A 16,485-nucleotide genomic window follows, 5' to 3' on the forward strand; every position below is an offset into this window, starting at 1 on the left:
TAGTGTTTATTTTGCTGTTTTTATAGCACGTCTTTTTTTGTTATTCATGTGGGGAATTGATAACTGACTTTCGTTTTGTTTAACTCTACAGTGCTCTATGTAAAGTGCGCTGAAGCCCTAGGAACAGGTAGCAGGGATACATTAATAAATGGACTTCAGCGGCCAGCGGTCTATGACTTATGATCAGACTAGTGACCTCTAGTTACCCCTCCTAAAAGGTGTCCATTCTCTGCCCACCTTCATACACACCGTTGTGCCCTTAAAGGGTGTCACAGTGATGGAGGTGATATACAAATCCTAGAAATAAATAACAGCCGACCACTCAGGAAATATTTAAATATCACATGCAGTATTTCTTCCAGTTTCATTAAGATTTAGATACATCTTTACCATTGCATTTATAATCTATTTTTTTTTTTATTATTTCTTGTTCCCGAGCGTGGTCTGGCAAAATGGCGGACAGCTCGCACTAGGAGAGAGTTCCGAGTAGCATCAGAAAAAATCTTCCAACATCCTGAACACTGCAACAACAAAACGACCTGAGCGCACCCGGAATGCTGGCTGTCATTTTCTGCAGTTGTTGGCGATGAGGAAGCGGACTGACTCCTGCCTGGCGTGCTGAGGCCTAGGCAGAAGTGCAGCAGGTAGCCTACAGGGTGAAGGGAGTCACGTAGGAAGGAGCAGTGCAGACACAGCAGGTGTGAAAAGCAAACGCTGCTGATGCGGCACCAACTTGGAGACGGAAAGGTGAGTGTGCCAGAATTGGAGTACCAGGCTGAGCGTGCGGTGCAGGAGACGGGGCTGACCTGCTGGCTTGTCACCTGCTGGGGCTATTCCTCACAAGGGGCGCGCAGTGGTGGTCCCAACTTGTGGCGGCCCCGCTGGAGGTACCGATGTGAATCCCAGAGACATCCTTACAGACGGAGGAGACAGAACTGTTGACAAGACAGGCTCTAGGGCAATGGAGTGGGGAGCATTTAAGTGTTTGGTCGGGGGGGGGGGGGAGTACATTGGAAAAACAGTCGGAATACAGTAGCAGGTGGGGAAAGACCTGCTGTGACACGCTAACAGATACAGAGTAGGGGCAGGCCTGTGCGCACGTTAAAACACTCTCTAGTAATGCCAGATTCCAGCTAGCAAATTTTAACTTTCTGCACCAAACACACCACTGAAACCTGCCAGAATCTACCCAAACAGATACCCAGACTTGCCCAGATGCGCCCAGGAATATGCTGCTCTCCTACATATGATGTGGACCTTTGGACGGTTACAGGGCTACTGGGCGGATGTGGTTGCGAACTTACGCAGGATCACTGGACTGTCTATCGACCAGTCCCCTCAACACTGCTTGCTGGGCACTATACCGCTGCCTAAGGGAAAGAGAATACAGTACATGTCTGCGTTATTGGGGCTGGTGCTGCAACAAGGCGAATAGCAATCAAATGGCTAAGGGCGACAGGACTAGATTAAACCTGAGAGAGACACATGATGGCATGGGTCGTTGTAGAGGAAATACAGATGAAAATGGTCTGCACAAACCCAAGTATTTGGCTGATGATTTTCAGGCCTGGTCGTCAATGACCAGAGATTTGACGGCAGGAGTGGAGGGAGGACTTGAGGAGGCAAATGAGGACGCACATGGGTAGCAACTGTGGGGTGTAAATATGTCCTGAAAGTTCATGCTATATAATATACCATGATGTATGTCGCAAAATGTTTTTGCTCCTATTCTATGTCAAAAGCATAAATAAAAATATAAAACATATATTTATATTTCTTGTTTCCTCGATCACTGAAGCAATACTCTGAATGGCTTGTAAAAAAATAAAAAATTAAAACACTTGTTTAAAAGCAGAGGACTGGAGGAAGAGAGCCAAAGAGCGTGCACACTTGTCTATGTGTGTGAAAAAAATAATCATACCTTTGTGTTCTGCAGGACGATGCGCCTAAATGTATCGGTGGTTACTTCAGAAATTAAGCGCTGCTCATAGTGGGCAATGGGAGAGGCGCCAACAAGATGTCTTCTGAGTGGGCTGTACTGAACGCTGAAGTTCTGAATAAAAGTCTCTAAAACCAAACATGAAACAAAGGGTTAGTACACCTTTTTAGGGTAGTGATATAAAGTATAAGAAATGCAAAGCGTTTAAACAACTAAAGAGTACACCAAAAACAAACAAGATGTCTTTCTTCAAACACTCTAACAAACCACCCAGAGTCTGAGAAGACTGTCACATTTTAGATAAGTACTATCCACTTCACAGTACATATTATACTTGGTCTGGTCTAGTAAAAGAATGCCTCACTAGCCTCATGTCATAAAAATACAATGAGATAAAAAAACAAATCCATACAAACAAATGTACAGCAACAGATGGGCTATGAGGCATCCATCTAAATGGATTCTTTTGTTCAGCTGTCATTCATGTTTTGCTTTCGCCCAATAGAGCACACAGCAGGCGGCTATGGGTCAGCCCGAACTCAGCCACTGGTTGCCTTGGACTGTGGATGGTGGCATTTGGCCTGATCACATGTGCACATCTGCCTAAAAAGAAGTGCACTTTAGTACCAGGGCTAGTAGGCCAATGCTTCACCTTGTCAATGTTTTTTCTTATCCTTTTTCAGTCACCCTAGTGTTTTTAAACCGTCTTCAGGTTACAGTAATTTGAAGGCAGTAGTACCTTTAGTTTTTCATATAAAATAATGATGTTATCCTGTGAAACTAAAAAGCATACTAATCCTGGTTATCAGTACACCAGACTGTTAAAAAGCACCATATTGTTCTGAGATAAATATATGCAGTGGTTATTTATTTTTATTAACTTTAACATTTTTATTGCAAGCATATGGCCATCACAGTTTGATGGCGACATTTTTCCTTCTTTTATATGCATATGTTTGTAATAAAAAATAAAAAATGTATTCATCGCACCAGCGCTCCAGAGGGTGACCTACTAGTTTACCACGGCTTGATTTTCATAATGGGATTATAAAGGACGCGTCCACCTTTAAAAAGCATTTTTGCCACATTAGAGATAAATACCTCACCTAAACTTAGAAATAAAAATCCTGACACCTGGATTTTTGAGTTGCGGATTTTAATCAGAAATACAATTCCTAGTAATAAAAATAATGCTGAGGGTCTAGCTGATCTTTGCATAGTTTCACCCCACAATGTTGTTTACTGATCGCTTTGCTGATGACGGCTGCCCTCAGGCCATTCCCACACCTTTCTGATGTAAAAGTAAAATGCTAAAGGCTGCAAATTCAATTGTAGCGGGTGAGGGGATAAAAAAAAAAACATGCTCAATATGGAAAAAAGAGAGCAATTCAAAGCGTCTTTTGTGTTGCTATGGTGTTTGCTTGTAAGTGCTTACTGCAACCTTGAAACTGCCTCAAGGAACTGTAATGAGGAGGGCTAGAAATCGGGGAAGGGAAGAATGAGGTTCTATAAATAAAATCAACTTTCTCAAAGAGTTCATAGGACACTTGTTATAAGGGTGGTAGCAAATTATGGGTAGACAACCATAGGAGTTTAGGCAACTCAATACTTAGAAATGAGAGGAAGAGAGAGAGAGGATACTCCCGAGTAGCTGTGCGCGCAATAAATGTATTTAACATAACATAACAGTAAAAAGCTCCATTAGTTTACCTAACTTTTCTTAAAGGGGCGTGTCAAACCTTCCTCAAAGTACTCATCAAGAATTGCAACAAAGAGGAGGAGCCAAGATGGCGGACGGACAGGACGTCTGAGCTCCCGGCTCCGCAGCCCGTCTGCTGTTTACATGACATCCTGATCTTTAATCCTGCCTACGGCGCGAGCAAATGTAACCACGAATGCGCTGATACTTCCCGCATTCCTCCGATGTTCCCGCCGGCTTTTTTGGTCGAGGATTCATAGAGTTTGCCGACTTTGGACTTTGCCCACGCATTCTGGCCCGACCACCACCGCTGGACACCGCTTATCACGTACGGTGAGACGACCTGGGGCTGGACCGGCGCCGGGGGAAATGTGACCGGACGTGGAGTGGGCGGCCTGGCGGAGCCTTCTTCGCGACGGAGAGAATTCCTGTACGATCGGGTCCGGGCTGGCGAATCTTCCTTTGTCCTCCTACCAGCGGTCAGAGCGGTGACCGTTTGAGAGCGCCCACCACCCGCATTGCAACACAGCCGAGGGCTCTCCCATCGTGTGAGCTCCGTATAGCGAGCAGCAACTCCTCTTGCCCTCACTATTGTTCCTCCGTCCTATGGAGTCGCCCTCACCCCTCCGAGGTGGGCTGGCGGCGGAAATGGTGTCGGCGCCGGTCTGCCTCGCCGGAGAAGCGGAGGCCGCCATGTCCCTGACGCAGGCTTCACTGCCTGCTGTCGAGCTGGAGGGTGTCCCGGTGGCGCCTTTACATACAGTCGGCATGCTGCAGCAGGGAGCAGACCTGACCTATGGTGATATCCTTCTAGCCCTGGGGGACTTGCGGGCGACATGGTGCCAACGCACTCGAGAACTGGAGTGGAAGATCGATGCTGCTATGCCATCCAGGGAACTACTGCAGTTGTCTGACCCCCCAATGCCTCTCATTCCCTTTGAGGCGGATACAAATTGGCGACAGGGGGGTACTATGGATCGTCCTCTCCCTGGTTACAGTGTCGAGGGTTTGTCTAATGATCAAGTTGCAGATACAAAGCTCCCTTCCACTTTACAAGCTGAGACTCTGCCTCTGCGGGTGTTGCCGTGTCTGCCTCAACATCGCCGGAGTGTGTGCCGTTCGGTGGGGAAAACTGTGTTTGTCACTATCGATGTGGTGATGGTCTATGACTGGGAACTCTCGCTTCTTCTCCCTCTGCGTCTTCTTTGCCGTGAGCGGCCATCTTGCTCCTTTGTTCTGCCTGAGGTACACTCCCAGCGGCGGCCATGTTTGGTGGGGTCTCCGCGTTCAGGCCAGGGTTGATGTTGCCTCCCTTGATGATCCTGCTTGACCGCCTGGCATGACCCGGACTAGAATATTTGCTTATGTATCGGTTGTGCCGCATGTGTGTAAATTGCTACTGTTTACCGCGGGGGTGGATCTGTGGGGCCGCTCAGGATCGGGCCGGGGCTGGGCGATTTTCTTTAGTTTGCTGTACGTATTGGCGGGCGGGGACTAGGATGAGGCTGCTAATTATCTGCTTTGCTCGCACATTTGAAATGGAGTCTCCCCACCTGCCGCTTTGCTTGCTTCTTCAGTTGTGCTGATGATTTTCAGGGTGGGGGATGCTTAATGGGCTGTGGTGACCGGGAGTATGTAACATTTCCTCCTCCTGCCTTCTCTGGGAGTCGGAGACTGGGAGGTTATTTCCCACTCTCCGGACTCTCTTTCCTACTTGGGGTTCATTTGGGGCGACAGGCATGCCTATTGGGGGGGGGTGGGCCATGGCCTTCCGCTGGTATGCAGGGTGGGGGGATGGGATGTGTTCTATGTCTTCTTCGTCTCTATGGCCCTCTCTCTCTTTCTTTCTCCCTTCCTCTTTGGTTTCCTTTTCTTTTATGTTTCTTTGTTTCTTCGGGGTCGGGGTTCAGTGTTGGTAAGGAGCTTATTGTGTTTTATCATTCTGTGGTATAGTGTATGCTCTTCGTCCCTGGATGGTGGCCACCTGTCTCCTTACCAATGCCTTCCTATATAACGCTTCCTTCTGGGTGCTCCGTGAACGGTGATGTCTCTCCTGGTCAGTGATTAGCTTCGACTCTGTTCGAAGTACACTACGTTGTACTCGACAAAACCATAAAATTAAACCTTTTCTTATCCTGACATTATTGTTCTATGTTCTCCAATGTCATAGCGGCCGGCCCCGAGGGGGTTGTAGGCAGACGCTGTGTATTGTGCATCTATCGAAATAAAGGTTTTTAAAAAAAAAAAAAAAAAAAAAAAAAGAATTGCAACAAAGCTTTTGGAAACATGATGCTGGTGAAATGTCTAGGAGGGTGGATCGAAAGAGTTTACTTCCAAGTCTCCTTTCCTTCAGGTCTTGATTTTAGAGTCAGCTATGTGTAGTATGGTAACAACAGAGAAGGAGGGGCTTCTTTGAAATTGATGACCTATAAATAATTCAATAGAATTGAATCATCATACAAATAGGCTCTGAAAGCCATTGAAGGTCATGGGCACTTGCTTAACATAGGCCCCTGCAATCACCGCGATGCAGGGGCTACTTTCAGCACAGTACCCTGGCATGAGAGCTCCTGATTGAGTGCGGAGGGGGCCCTCCATGTACCTTGCTGGGGGAGGGGGGAAAGGAGGGGGGGCTCAAGTTTTGTTATGCCACTGCTCATGGAAGCAAGTGAAGTGCCCCCAGGATGGTGGCGATTTATTTATTAGCAGTTTTCTATAGAACGGTGAGAGTGCAACAGAGTACTTCACATTAACATCAAGTAGCCAGATAGGGCTTGCAGGTGTAGAACAGCATGGAATACCAACACATATAGGGTTAAAATTAATATTAACAATAGCTAATGATTACATGGGGTGTTTTTCACGAACCTGATACATACACTAGGACGGCGTAGGTTTCTCAACACTATGGGAGATAACAAATAGTCCTGTGGACCTACACTGAGAATCATGTTGCAATACAGCATGTAATACAAAATCATGTGACTGTCCAACAATCTTAGTTACATCATCACTAAGGGTTACAAAGCATTCCTCTGCTTGTGAGATGGCACTGCAATATCAGGCGTCATAAGAAGATAGTGTCCTAATTTCAGAAGATATGGAGTTCCGGACACTAAGGGGTCGATTACGATGGCGGAAGGACTAACACCGCCAGCCATGCTGTGGCGGTCCTTCCGTATGCCGACCGCGAGTTTCCCCCAGCCAAATTCAGATGGCAGGGGGAATCTCACCGCGACCTTGGCGGTTGCATAGACCGTCCACCACGGAACCACCACAGGAAATCCTAAGGATTGCCTGGCGTAGCGGTCTTCACCGGTAACATGGCAGCGGTGCCTAGCAGACACCGTCTGCCAAATTATGATGATGGCTGTAGACAGCCTTTCCACGGCGGTGGAACTGCCATGGAAAGGCTGGCGGGGATTGGGTTTGGGGGCCCGTTGCGGGCCCCCCTTGTGTTGGGGGAGGCGAGGGTGCACTTGTGGGGTACCCATGGTACCCCCCTACATTTCACAGCACTACGTGGCAGGCACCGTGTGGTGCCTGCCACGTATTGCTGTGAAATGCACAACATGGCATTTTAGCATCGCAGCGGGTGCTGCTGTCGGCAGCAACCACCGCAATGTTAAAATGCAGGATCCGACCGCCACGGTGGCAGTCGCATCCTGATCCGGTGTGTGGGACCGCCACATGCATGGCAGACGGTCCTGGTTTACACCAGGATGGCGGACGGACTGGAGTCCGTCCGCCAACCTAATGAGCCCCTAAGTGAGTTCTCGGCACAAAGTTATTCTGTCCCTTTTAGAGTTGGACGTTAGCATGTGGCACTTTTTTCACAAAGGCAAGAGACAGTTCAAGTGGGCTGGTCGGTAGTACACTGCAGGAATGGGACACAACAAGAACTTGGACAGTTGTCGGAAATTTGGATTGCAAGAGAAAAGACTGATTTTTTTTAGAATATGCCCATTTGGAACGATAAAGTCAGTTTTGTTGCAATGCATTCCTCAAATAAAAGAGGAGTTTCAATATGAAAACCCAGCGAGTTTAGAAGACACATAACTGCAAGTCAAAGAGCCAGGCATGCATGTGTTGGCTGTTTCTGAACAATGCACATCGTATTTTGAAGCATTCAATCCTAAGGAAGCACCCGACATCCTGTTTTGCATGTGGACGAGGCATGATTTCAGTGGTGATGTCATTGGCCAACAATACTTTGTGGTAGAATTGTAGAATTGTATGCTGTTGAAGGATTGGTGAATGCGATTGAGCTGATTAGCTACGAGTCTCCACAGTCTACAGCTTCTGTTCCAAGTGTAGTTTGATCTGAATATAGTGGCCTGAATAAGATCATTCTTGTCTAACCATTTTGGATAGGTGGCATGGCCTTCTTTTGAAGCCTGTAGGCAAACTTGTAGAATGGCGTCATTGTCAATTTGTTGTTGTACAGAGAGCATTTGTCTGCTGTCTCACATTCAACCCACTAAACCGGACATCTTGCTGATACAAAATGGCCCTCCCCTTTTAGATTGGCCAAATGTGCCCTACCACAACAGTCCCAGTTCAGACCTGGTATTTTGGTAAGCAATAGAGACATGCTAATCGATGGCTAGCTGACATCATATTGCAATCTCAGAAGACTGCTTCACTGGATCTTGTCACCATTGTCCACCACCCACTGGGCAAAGTTTCTTAATGCTAGAATCTCATCAGGGATGGTGTATGGCTATGCAATTTGTCTTGGCCTAAAACAACACCTGGTCATAAACTAAAGTATGTTCAAATTTGTGCTACCATAATCATACCTTATATGGCTAGGTGAGATTCAACTCTGTGGGACCTTACCTCAAAGATTGCTTCACTAGCTATCGGAGGAGAAAGTAATTCTGGACGACTCCTCAAGTCTGTGCTTGTCTAGTTTCACTGAGGAAAGGCTTTTGTCTGTTCCAATACTCTTGCTTCCAGTTCACCATCACCTTCTAACATTCATTTGAAAATACGGTTGTTCCGGTTGGCAAGAGAAGAGAAGATAATTAACGGCCTGGAGAGCAAAACCTTGGAACTCTTCACCAGAATTACCAAGAAATGAATCTCAACATTTGAATGTTCACAAGTCCCACAAGACCTGGGCCTCCGTAAAGAAATCTCTTCTCACTTTAACTTGTTACCTTCAACAAAAATGTGCACATTATCTGCCCCCTCCAACTCTGAAACTTATGCTCCAATGACATTTTTCAAGCAAAAGGGGGCAGGAGCGCAGACTAGATTAACTACGATAGATCAAGCAGATTCAGTAACCATATTTCCAGATATGGACTCACAGCCAGACAAAGTAAAAATGGTAAAAATGAAGAAAAAGAAGCTAAACCTCCCTCACGGAGGCCAAGGTACAAAGAACTTCAAGAAACAGCCAGGTCATCCTGTTCAAGAAATCTTCAGAATCAAGTGTAAATGCAGAAGCATTTAGCAGAAGTACACCATTAGAAGTCACTCCTGTGACTGAGAAACGTGATCCCAATAGAGCATCACCAGCATAGAGAGCAAACAAAAGACGAACAGTCTACAAGTCAGGGGTTGCGAGCCAGGTCTGTGCTAAACCAGTGGCCAAGAGTACCCACAATAAGCATAACATAAGCACAAACGCAATAGTTTCTGAAATAAATTTATCCCCAGACAGAAAAGCTGCGATAGCGAGCTACCCACTTTCTACAGAGCATCACCATCCCTGTTTACAACCAGCAAAGGCCCAAGGCATAACCAGTCCCATTGAGTCCAATGAAGAGGCCCAAACAAAATTACACAAGAAACACTGGGAGGAAGTATCTTGGGGGCAAATACAGGAACAAAATCAGGAACAATCAGCCGTAAAACTTATGTTGATCCTCAAGTATGAATCTCGGGGAGTGTTCAAAACTTTAAATAGAAATGCACTTCTAAGATTATTAAAGGAAATCAGAACATTGAAATACATCGATTCACGAAACCGGACGGCAATACAATTTGTATCACACCCATATCAAAAAATCGTTAAGCAACTTGAGCAACATTGGCAACAAGAGAGATTGCTATCCAAGTATTCAATCATCTTGAGCATTTCCAGCAATGGGGGGTTGAAATTCGTAGGCTCAAGCCAGTACGATATCCAGGACCACTGCTCCCAGTTAAGACCATCATTTCAAATTTAAATTCAAAGGAGTTTTAGAAAAAAAACTTTAAACGGCAGACACATAACCTTAAGGGGATCCCTGGGTCCCAATTTCCCATCCACTAACATGCAAAATCTAATGATCGTAAGAGCAATAAAAAGAGATCAACAAAGAAAGGAACAAACGCTAGCTATCGGTGAGAAAACACAAGCACGGTTCGGGCTCCCTAAATCATTAGATCCTGGTTAGCCCTGAAAGTCTCTCCAAAGCAAAACCTCATCAACATATGCTCATGGAATGTACATGATTTTGGTAAGAGGCACTATGACACTGAAACAATGTCTGTCCTTCGGGTGTTCAATATCGTTATACTACAAGAAACATGGAATCTGACCCCAACCCCTGTAAAAGACTGCACAGAAGATCATACTCCAGCAGTAAGGATGTCAAGTTATGGTCATCCTAAGTGAGGTCTTTCCACACTCACTTCAACAAAATACAGCTGGACACAAGAACATGTCAATTTAGGAGTAGAGTGGCTGCAATCAACGAAAATAACAAAGGGCAAAAATCACTACTCTTAAATGTTTACATCCACCCAATCAAATCTAGGAAAGCCAGAAGGAGCACCACCTTGCCAAATTTAATAAACTAATTCCAAAACTTAAACCCCAAAACACACTTTATAGTCACAGGGGACTTTAATACCAAATTTATACAAAAGCCTGTCAGTGCCCCACCCACAGTCAGAAAAGATGAAAATTCCAACAAACAAATTTGGGATTTAAGCTTGCGACAGAAGATCAAAGCTCAAGATCTAAAAATTCGAAATGGAGTGGTAAAGGAGGAAAAGCCTGCATCCATAACCTACCTAAATGGCAGGATGTGCTCAATCCTAGATTATACATTCATCAGCAGAGACTTCCTTTCATTGGTCAAATCTTTTCAAATCCGCCCCAGACCTGAAAGTGACCACTTTCTGCAAACAATAAAAATCGAGCTAACGCCATGAAAATTGACCAAAACAAAAGGATCAGGATCGCTGCCTGAAGGTTACAATACAAAACGTCTAAAATAGTGTCGTGAAAATTGCGAGCCAATAGTGGCAATGGTACATACTTAAGTGAAAAATCTAAAGGGGCTGGGTCCAAGATGCAGAGTTTCACAACTGACTAGCCCTAACAAGGAAGCGACTCATTACATTTCGGATTGGTTCATCCCAAGAAGGCAGAAGGCCTTATAATGGGTGGACGTGCAGGAACGAGATAGTATATGAAGGTGCTTTGAGACTATGAAAAGCAAATAGCTTAGGAAGCAAGAACAATCACAGCACAGGTTAAGCGAGGATATGAGCGTGATAAATCTGAACTTCATCAAACGAGGGCCTTATACAAAAACGAATGTTGGAAAGCAAAAAAGGCAAAGCAAAAGGATATATGGAATAATTGTTTTACAGTTTAGCAACTCCAAAAACAGCAGATAATTCTGAGGGCTGTTAAACAGGATCCGCTGGGTCACAGAATGTGATTTCAATACAGGGATCTCAGAGGAAGACGGGAAGCCGCATATTTGCAAAATGTACATACCACTTGCCACAGCCTTAGGAGGAGAAGAAAAACATACAGATGCAAAAAAAAAAAACATTTTAGACCAGTACTCAGGAGGAAAAAGCAGGCACAGCAAACTATAGGAGGGTCGCAGACCACGCAAATGCACAGACAACACCATTAAAAACAAGCATTTGCAATGCAATACGTCTCTCATTTGCAAGAGTTTGAGCTATTGCCATTGTGAATGACTATGCCTTTTATTTATGTGTTTTGAAAACCTGCAAGTGGTGCGTAAACATGCACTTTGTACAGATAGTCCTTGCTTACGAGAAGCAAGGCTGGCAGTAAAAGAGGCGTAGTTATTGCCAGCCTTTCTTCTCGTAAGCAAGAGCTATAAGTACAGAGTGCATGTTTACGCACCTCTTGCAAGTTTTCAAGACACATAAATAAAACGCATTGTCATTTACAATGCGAATAGCTCAAACTCTGACAAAAGCGAGACCTATTGCATTGAAAATGCTTGTTTCACCTCCAGCTGGGCCGAGGTTAAGGGGCCATCAGGCCTCCCTTTGATGGAGTATCCTGACTGGAGGCGGCATAGAACCTCACACTTAAATGCAAATGCGATAGAGGGGAAACAAAAGCACAAGTTTGTTATCTCTTCACAGGTACTTAAGAGAGCATGCGGTGTCGCTTTTTTACTTTGTTTAGTCCCTGTACACAAGACCATGCACTGTAAGAATGTCACACGTGTTGGTCTGTTCCAGTATTTGCACAAATAACAATTTAAATAGCAGTATTTTATTTCTTTTATAGCAGTACTCATCCCAGTGCAGGGTGTTACAAGCGCTTTACATAACATACATATTATCCATCGACAACTCATGTAAGTGTGCATATCAATGGCTATCTGATATCACTTCTTATGATGTCACTTCGGGTGAGGTCAAGTACAATGTCATGCGGCAAGACGTTGTGCGCTGTGATGGCACGTGCCATGATGTCACTTGCTGACTGCCTAACTTGGTTAGTCCCCCACTTCTTTTTATAGGACTTGTGCCCTGGGCCTATTCCTACCCACAAGAGCGCTCCCTCTTTGTCTTGTACAGAGCCTGCTCGCTCATCCCTTGAACAGCACAACTATCCCTCAAGTTACACACATTTTGCATGCCCCCCGACTGTCTCCCAAGTTACAAAGATGTTACCAGTCCATTCAGAAGCACCAGAGGACTATCTTTTGTGTTGCATAATCTAAGCCCCATTCGACGGACAGCAGAGCTGTCCCTCTAGTTACAGATATGCTTGCAGCCAGGGCACAAGTCGGGGGTACACGCGGGTGGACGGCGTCCACCCACTCTTTTCACAGGATGAACGCCGTCCACCCTGCCAAGAAGCTGGCCCCACTAAATGTGCTGAACTCATCCCGGTGTAATTTCCAAACACCGGGACACTTTCAGCAGCGCCTGCACGTTGTCTGCTTTCCATCTGCAACAAGCAACAACATGCAGGCGGGGACGGGGTTTTCTTATTTTAGACTCCGGCTAGGCCCCTAACAAAGGCCGAATTTCAGGAGTCATCAAGCCTCCTTTTGTTGGAGTCTCCTGGCTGGGAGCAGTAAGGAGCCTCACACCTAGAAGCAAATGCAGCAGTGGGGAAACAAAGGCTCACACCTTGTTAGCACTTCACACATACTTAAGAGAGGCAGCTTTTTACTTTGTTCAGGCTCTGTTTACTAGATGTGCATGCACTGTAAGAATGTCAGATGCGTTGGTCTCTCCCAGTATTTAGAGAATACTAAATGTAATTTATATAGCGATTACTACTCCTGAGGAGGCGTTGAAATAATTTAAGTGCCATAATTTTATCTTGTATAGCGCTACTCATCCCAAAGCAGAGTGTCAAAGCGCTTTACATAACACCTACTTATTAAAGTAATGGCTTGTGATGCCACTTCCTATGATGTCAATTCCTGTGATGCCAAATGTAATGTCATGCGCAGTGATGTCATGTGCTGGGTTGTCACGCGTCGTAATGTCACACGCCGTGATGTCACTTGCATACTGCCTAACTAGGCGAGTCCCCCCACTTTTTTGTTTGGACTTGTGCCCTGCTTGCAGCGGGGCTGTCCCACAATTGTCTCAGGTCATGCGAACTCAGCAGCATTGCAGGTCCACCTTGGAGGCGGCTATATAGGAGGCAGAATGAGACGGCGGTGCGGCAGGAACACACCCTGGGCACCGCTGCTGTAAAACTAGGGTCGGAGGGAATTGATACAAAGTGCTGCACCACAGGGCCTTTCGCCGACCGACAGGAAATCCTCAGTGTGAATTAAACAGCAGTAAAATGGCATACACCAGCAGCTCCAGATAGCTCATTGGATCTGCTGCTCTGTGCTTCATAGCACTTCGGGGCAAATGTACTATTTTTCAGGCAGTGCAACCACCAAAGTTGCTTGAATGGGAGGAAGCATGACAGCGTCATATCTACTAAGCTCTGTTCCCCAGCAATGGAGTGTTTTCTGGCTGCCTAGCGCCTTGCACACACATTTGCGTCATAGTACAAAAGTGTGTGTGTGTGTGCATGCGTGTGTGTGTGTGTGTGTTTGTGTGCGCTCGTGGGACTCGCATAGGTTTTGTATTTGAAGGATGCCCTTCCAGTACGAATAGTTTTAAATATTTCCCACTTTGTATATGTGTGGTACTGTACAGCTCACATGTAAAGTTGGAAACTTTACAGAAAATAACACTTTTCTCCAACTTTGGACCTGCCGCAGGGAGGTGTACATTGTTGGTGCAAGGCCCGGTGTACAAATGTTATTAGGTAGGGCATTGCGTCAAAAACCATGGACTCCCCTTGACGCAAAGTAGTACAAAATGCTACTTACTTTGTAAGACTTTAGGGCTGCTTTCCAACCCAAAAAAGTTTGTACACTAAAAATAAATCCTTAATCACATTTTGCGCTATCATGCATCACTTATGGACACTTTTCAACTGCTGCGAGATGTTGATAAATGTAGCCCTTCTTTCCCAGACCTGAAAAGGTACATAGCGCTTATCTGGTTGTACTTGCGTAAGAAAGGACTAGTGCCCATTTAACTAACCTCGGAAGGATGAAAGGCTGGTTTGGGGTTGTGCGGCGACTAAACCCTTAATATGCAGATTGCATTCAGATCTCTGCTGCAGGTGCTCTACCACCGCTCTACCTCTCGTCCAGGGTTATTAGTTCACAGAGCAGTCTCGCCACAGCAGCGCGAACCTGTCCACGGGAACCATATTAATCTCATTAGCATAATCTGAGAATACAAGATAACCCTGCTCTTTAAATCCCACTGGGTTGTGTAATTGATGGAAATCCTGTTCAAATAGATTAACCCTGCAAGTCCCCTAGAGCGCCCAGTCACTGAGATCAAAATATGCGCAATACAAACTGAAACTCCCTGGGGGCAGAGACCAGTTATACGAGCCATCCCGCAGAATTTACACAGTTTAACCAACTTTTCACACTAGCCAGTCTTAACAATGAGCAAGTCCTGAGTGCTGGAGACTGCCCAGGTGACGGCCGTGTGATCTTGGACACCTGCACTTTCTGTGTCTAATCTTGGCTGTCCGCCACGGGTCATCGAGTTCGCACCCCCGCCTCCCCATTCCCTCGCCCTCTTCGTATAGTTTACTCCCAATCTCGCATACAACCCCCTCCCCCACACCTCGTGATACCGTATCTTGTACAGTCAGCCGCGTTAATGGTCGCTCCCTTTAAAGAAGGGCCGGATTTCGACACTGCTGGACATCATTGCACAAGCCACTGGGATCACCCGTGCCACACTGCCAAGAAGCTGGCCCCACTAAATGTCAGCAGGCACGGGAGACAGGTGCAGCGCTTTGAAGGGGGGGGGATACGCTGGCTGACACGGACAACAGAAGGGAGGGGGGGGGGGGGGGGAGTAAAGAAGGCACCAAAGCACGTCGTACCTGCAGTAGGACAGCTGCCATTATCAAAGTAAATAGTGCTCACCCACTAGACAAGCACTGGTTTGCGGTGGTAGGACACGACGCAAGCCTCTCAGAGAAGGGTGTTCGAGCGTGAGGCAAGGACACAACGTGCCAATCTCAAGTGCCGACACGCCCACCGCCTCGGGGGCGCATGACGAGCAACAGAGACGAGTCCAGTCCGGGTGGGCGGGGCCTAAGGGAGACAGAGCGGTCACCAACCCCACTTCCAAAACCAAACCGACGACAATAGCAGCGCATGCGCTGCATCGCTAGGCAAGACCTAAAAATGATGCACACCTAATTGAGGACAAATGTTTGGTGAAAAATACTGAAGAAGCTGTAAGCAGATAGGGCGCCAGGCCCAAAAGGCCTTCCAAACACTCTTTAAATGTGACACAGAATTCTGGGACACTTTTTAACAAAATTGTTCAATCAGATAAACAGTACAAATAAGACATAAGACTAATCATCATCGAAAGAGAGCTTTTTTCATCCCATATATAAAAATGACAGCCAACTTTCACCTTTGAACTACAGACTAATACCACCGACTGACATTGAAGCCAAATTGTATACCTTATGTCTACTTGAAGATCTCCAAATTTGGGCTGACGAGAAGAAACTAACTCACAAAAATCAAACAGGTTTCAGAGCAGATATGGGGACAATCATAAACTTATCAGTACTAAGTATATTAACAGAAAAAACTATACACCAAAAAGAAATTGTCTATTTGCCTGCTTTGTTGATCTCAAAGCCGCCTTTGATAGAGTGCCTCGTGGATGCCTATGGACAAAACTGGTAAGATGGGGTATCCCGGGCAAATTGCTTAATGCAAATCATACCCAGTACAGTGAAACACGGGCACAGGTTAAGATCGGAAATGGGAATAAAGTAACAGCCAAAATCCCTACCAGCCATGTACTAAAACAGGGGTCTGTCCTAACAGATAAAGATTGAAAAGAATATGTGATAACATTGTGAAGTAGACAGGTTGTGCTTGATTGTGGAGCCATACCAATGCATTATCACAAATGCACATCTAAGTAAGTAGGGTAGAAGCAAGGGGAACCTTGTACTGAAGGTACTGACAGATCTAAAAACACCAGGACCACTGTACTGCCATCATCACTGGCTCAGAAGATCATAGATAGCAACAACTAC

The 16,485-nt window shown here is 45.8% G+C and overlaps 1 protein-coding gene across 1 annotated transcript in view; it reads right to left on the reverse strand.

Annotated features, from left to right (window-relative positions):
- The window catches only part of TXNDC11 (thioredoxin domain containing 11), a 440,118-nt gene that overhangs the window by 75,598 nt on the left and 348,035 nt on the right, over positions 1-16,485 (reverse strand). Inside the window, exon 9 of the mRNA XM_085632134.1 lies at positions 1,922-2,067. Coding sequence (XP_085488260.1) covers positions 1,922-2,067 — 146 coding nt within the window. The remainder of the gene's footprint in view (positions 1-1,921; positions 2,068-16,485) is intronic.

This window comes from Triturus cristatus, chromosome 10 (assembly GCF_964204655.1).
Source record: "Triturus cristatus chromosome 10, aTriCri1.1, whole genome shotgun sequence".
In the NCBI taxonomy this organism is placed as follows: Eukaryota; Metazoa; Chordata; class Amphibia; order Caudata; family Salamandridae; genus Triturus; species Triturus cristatus.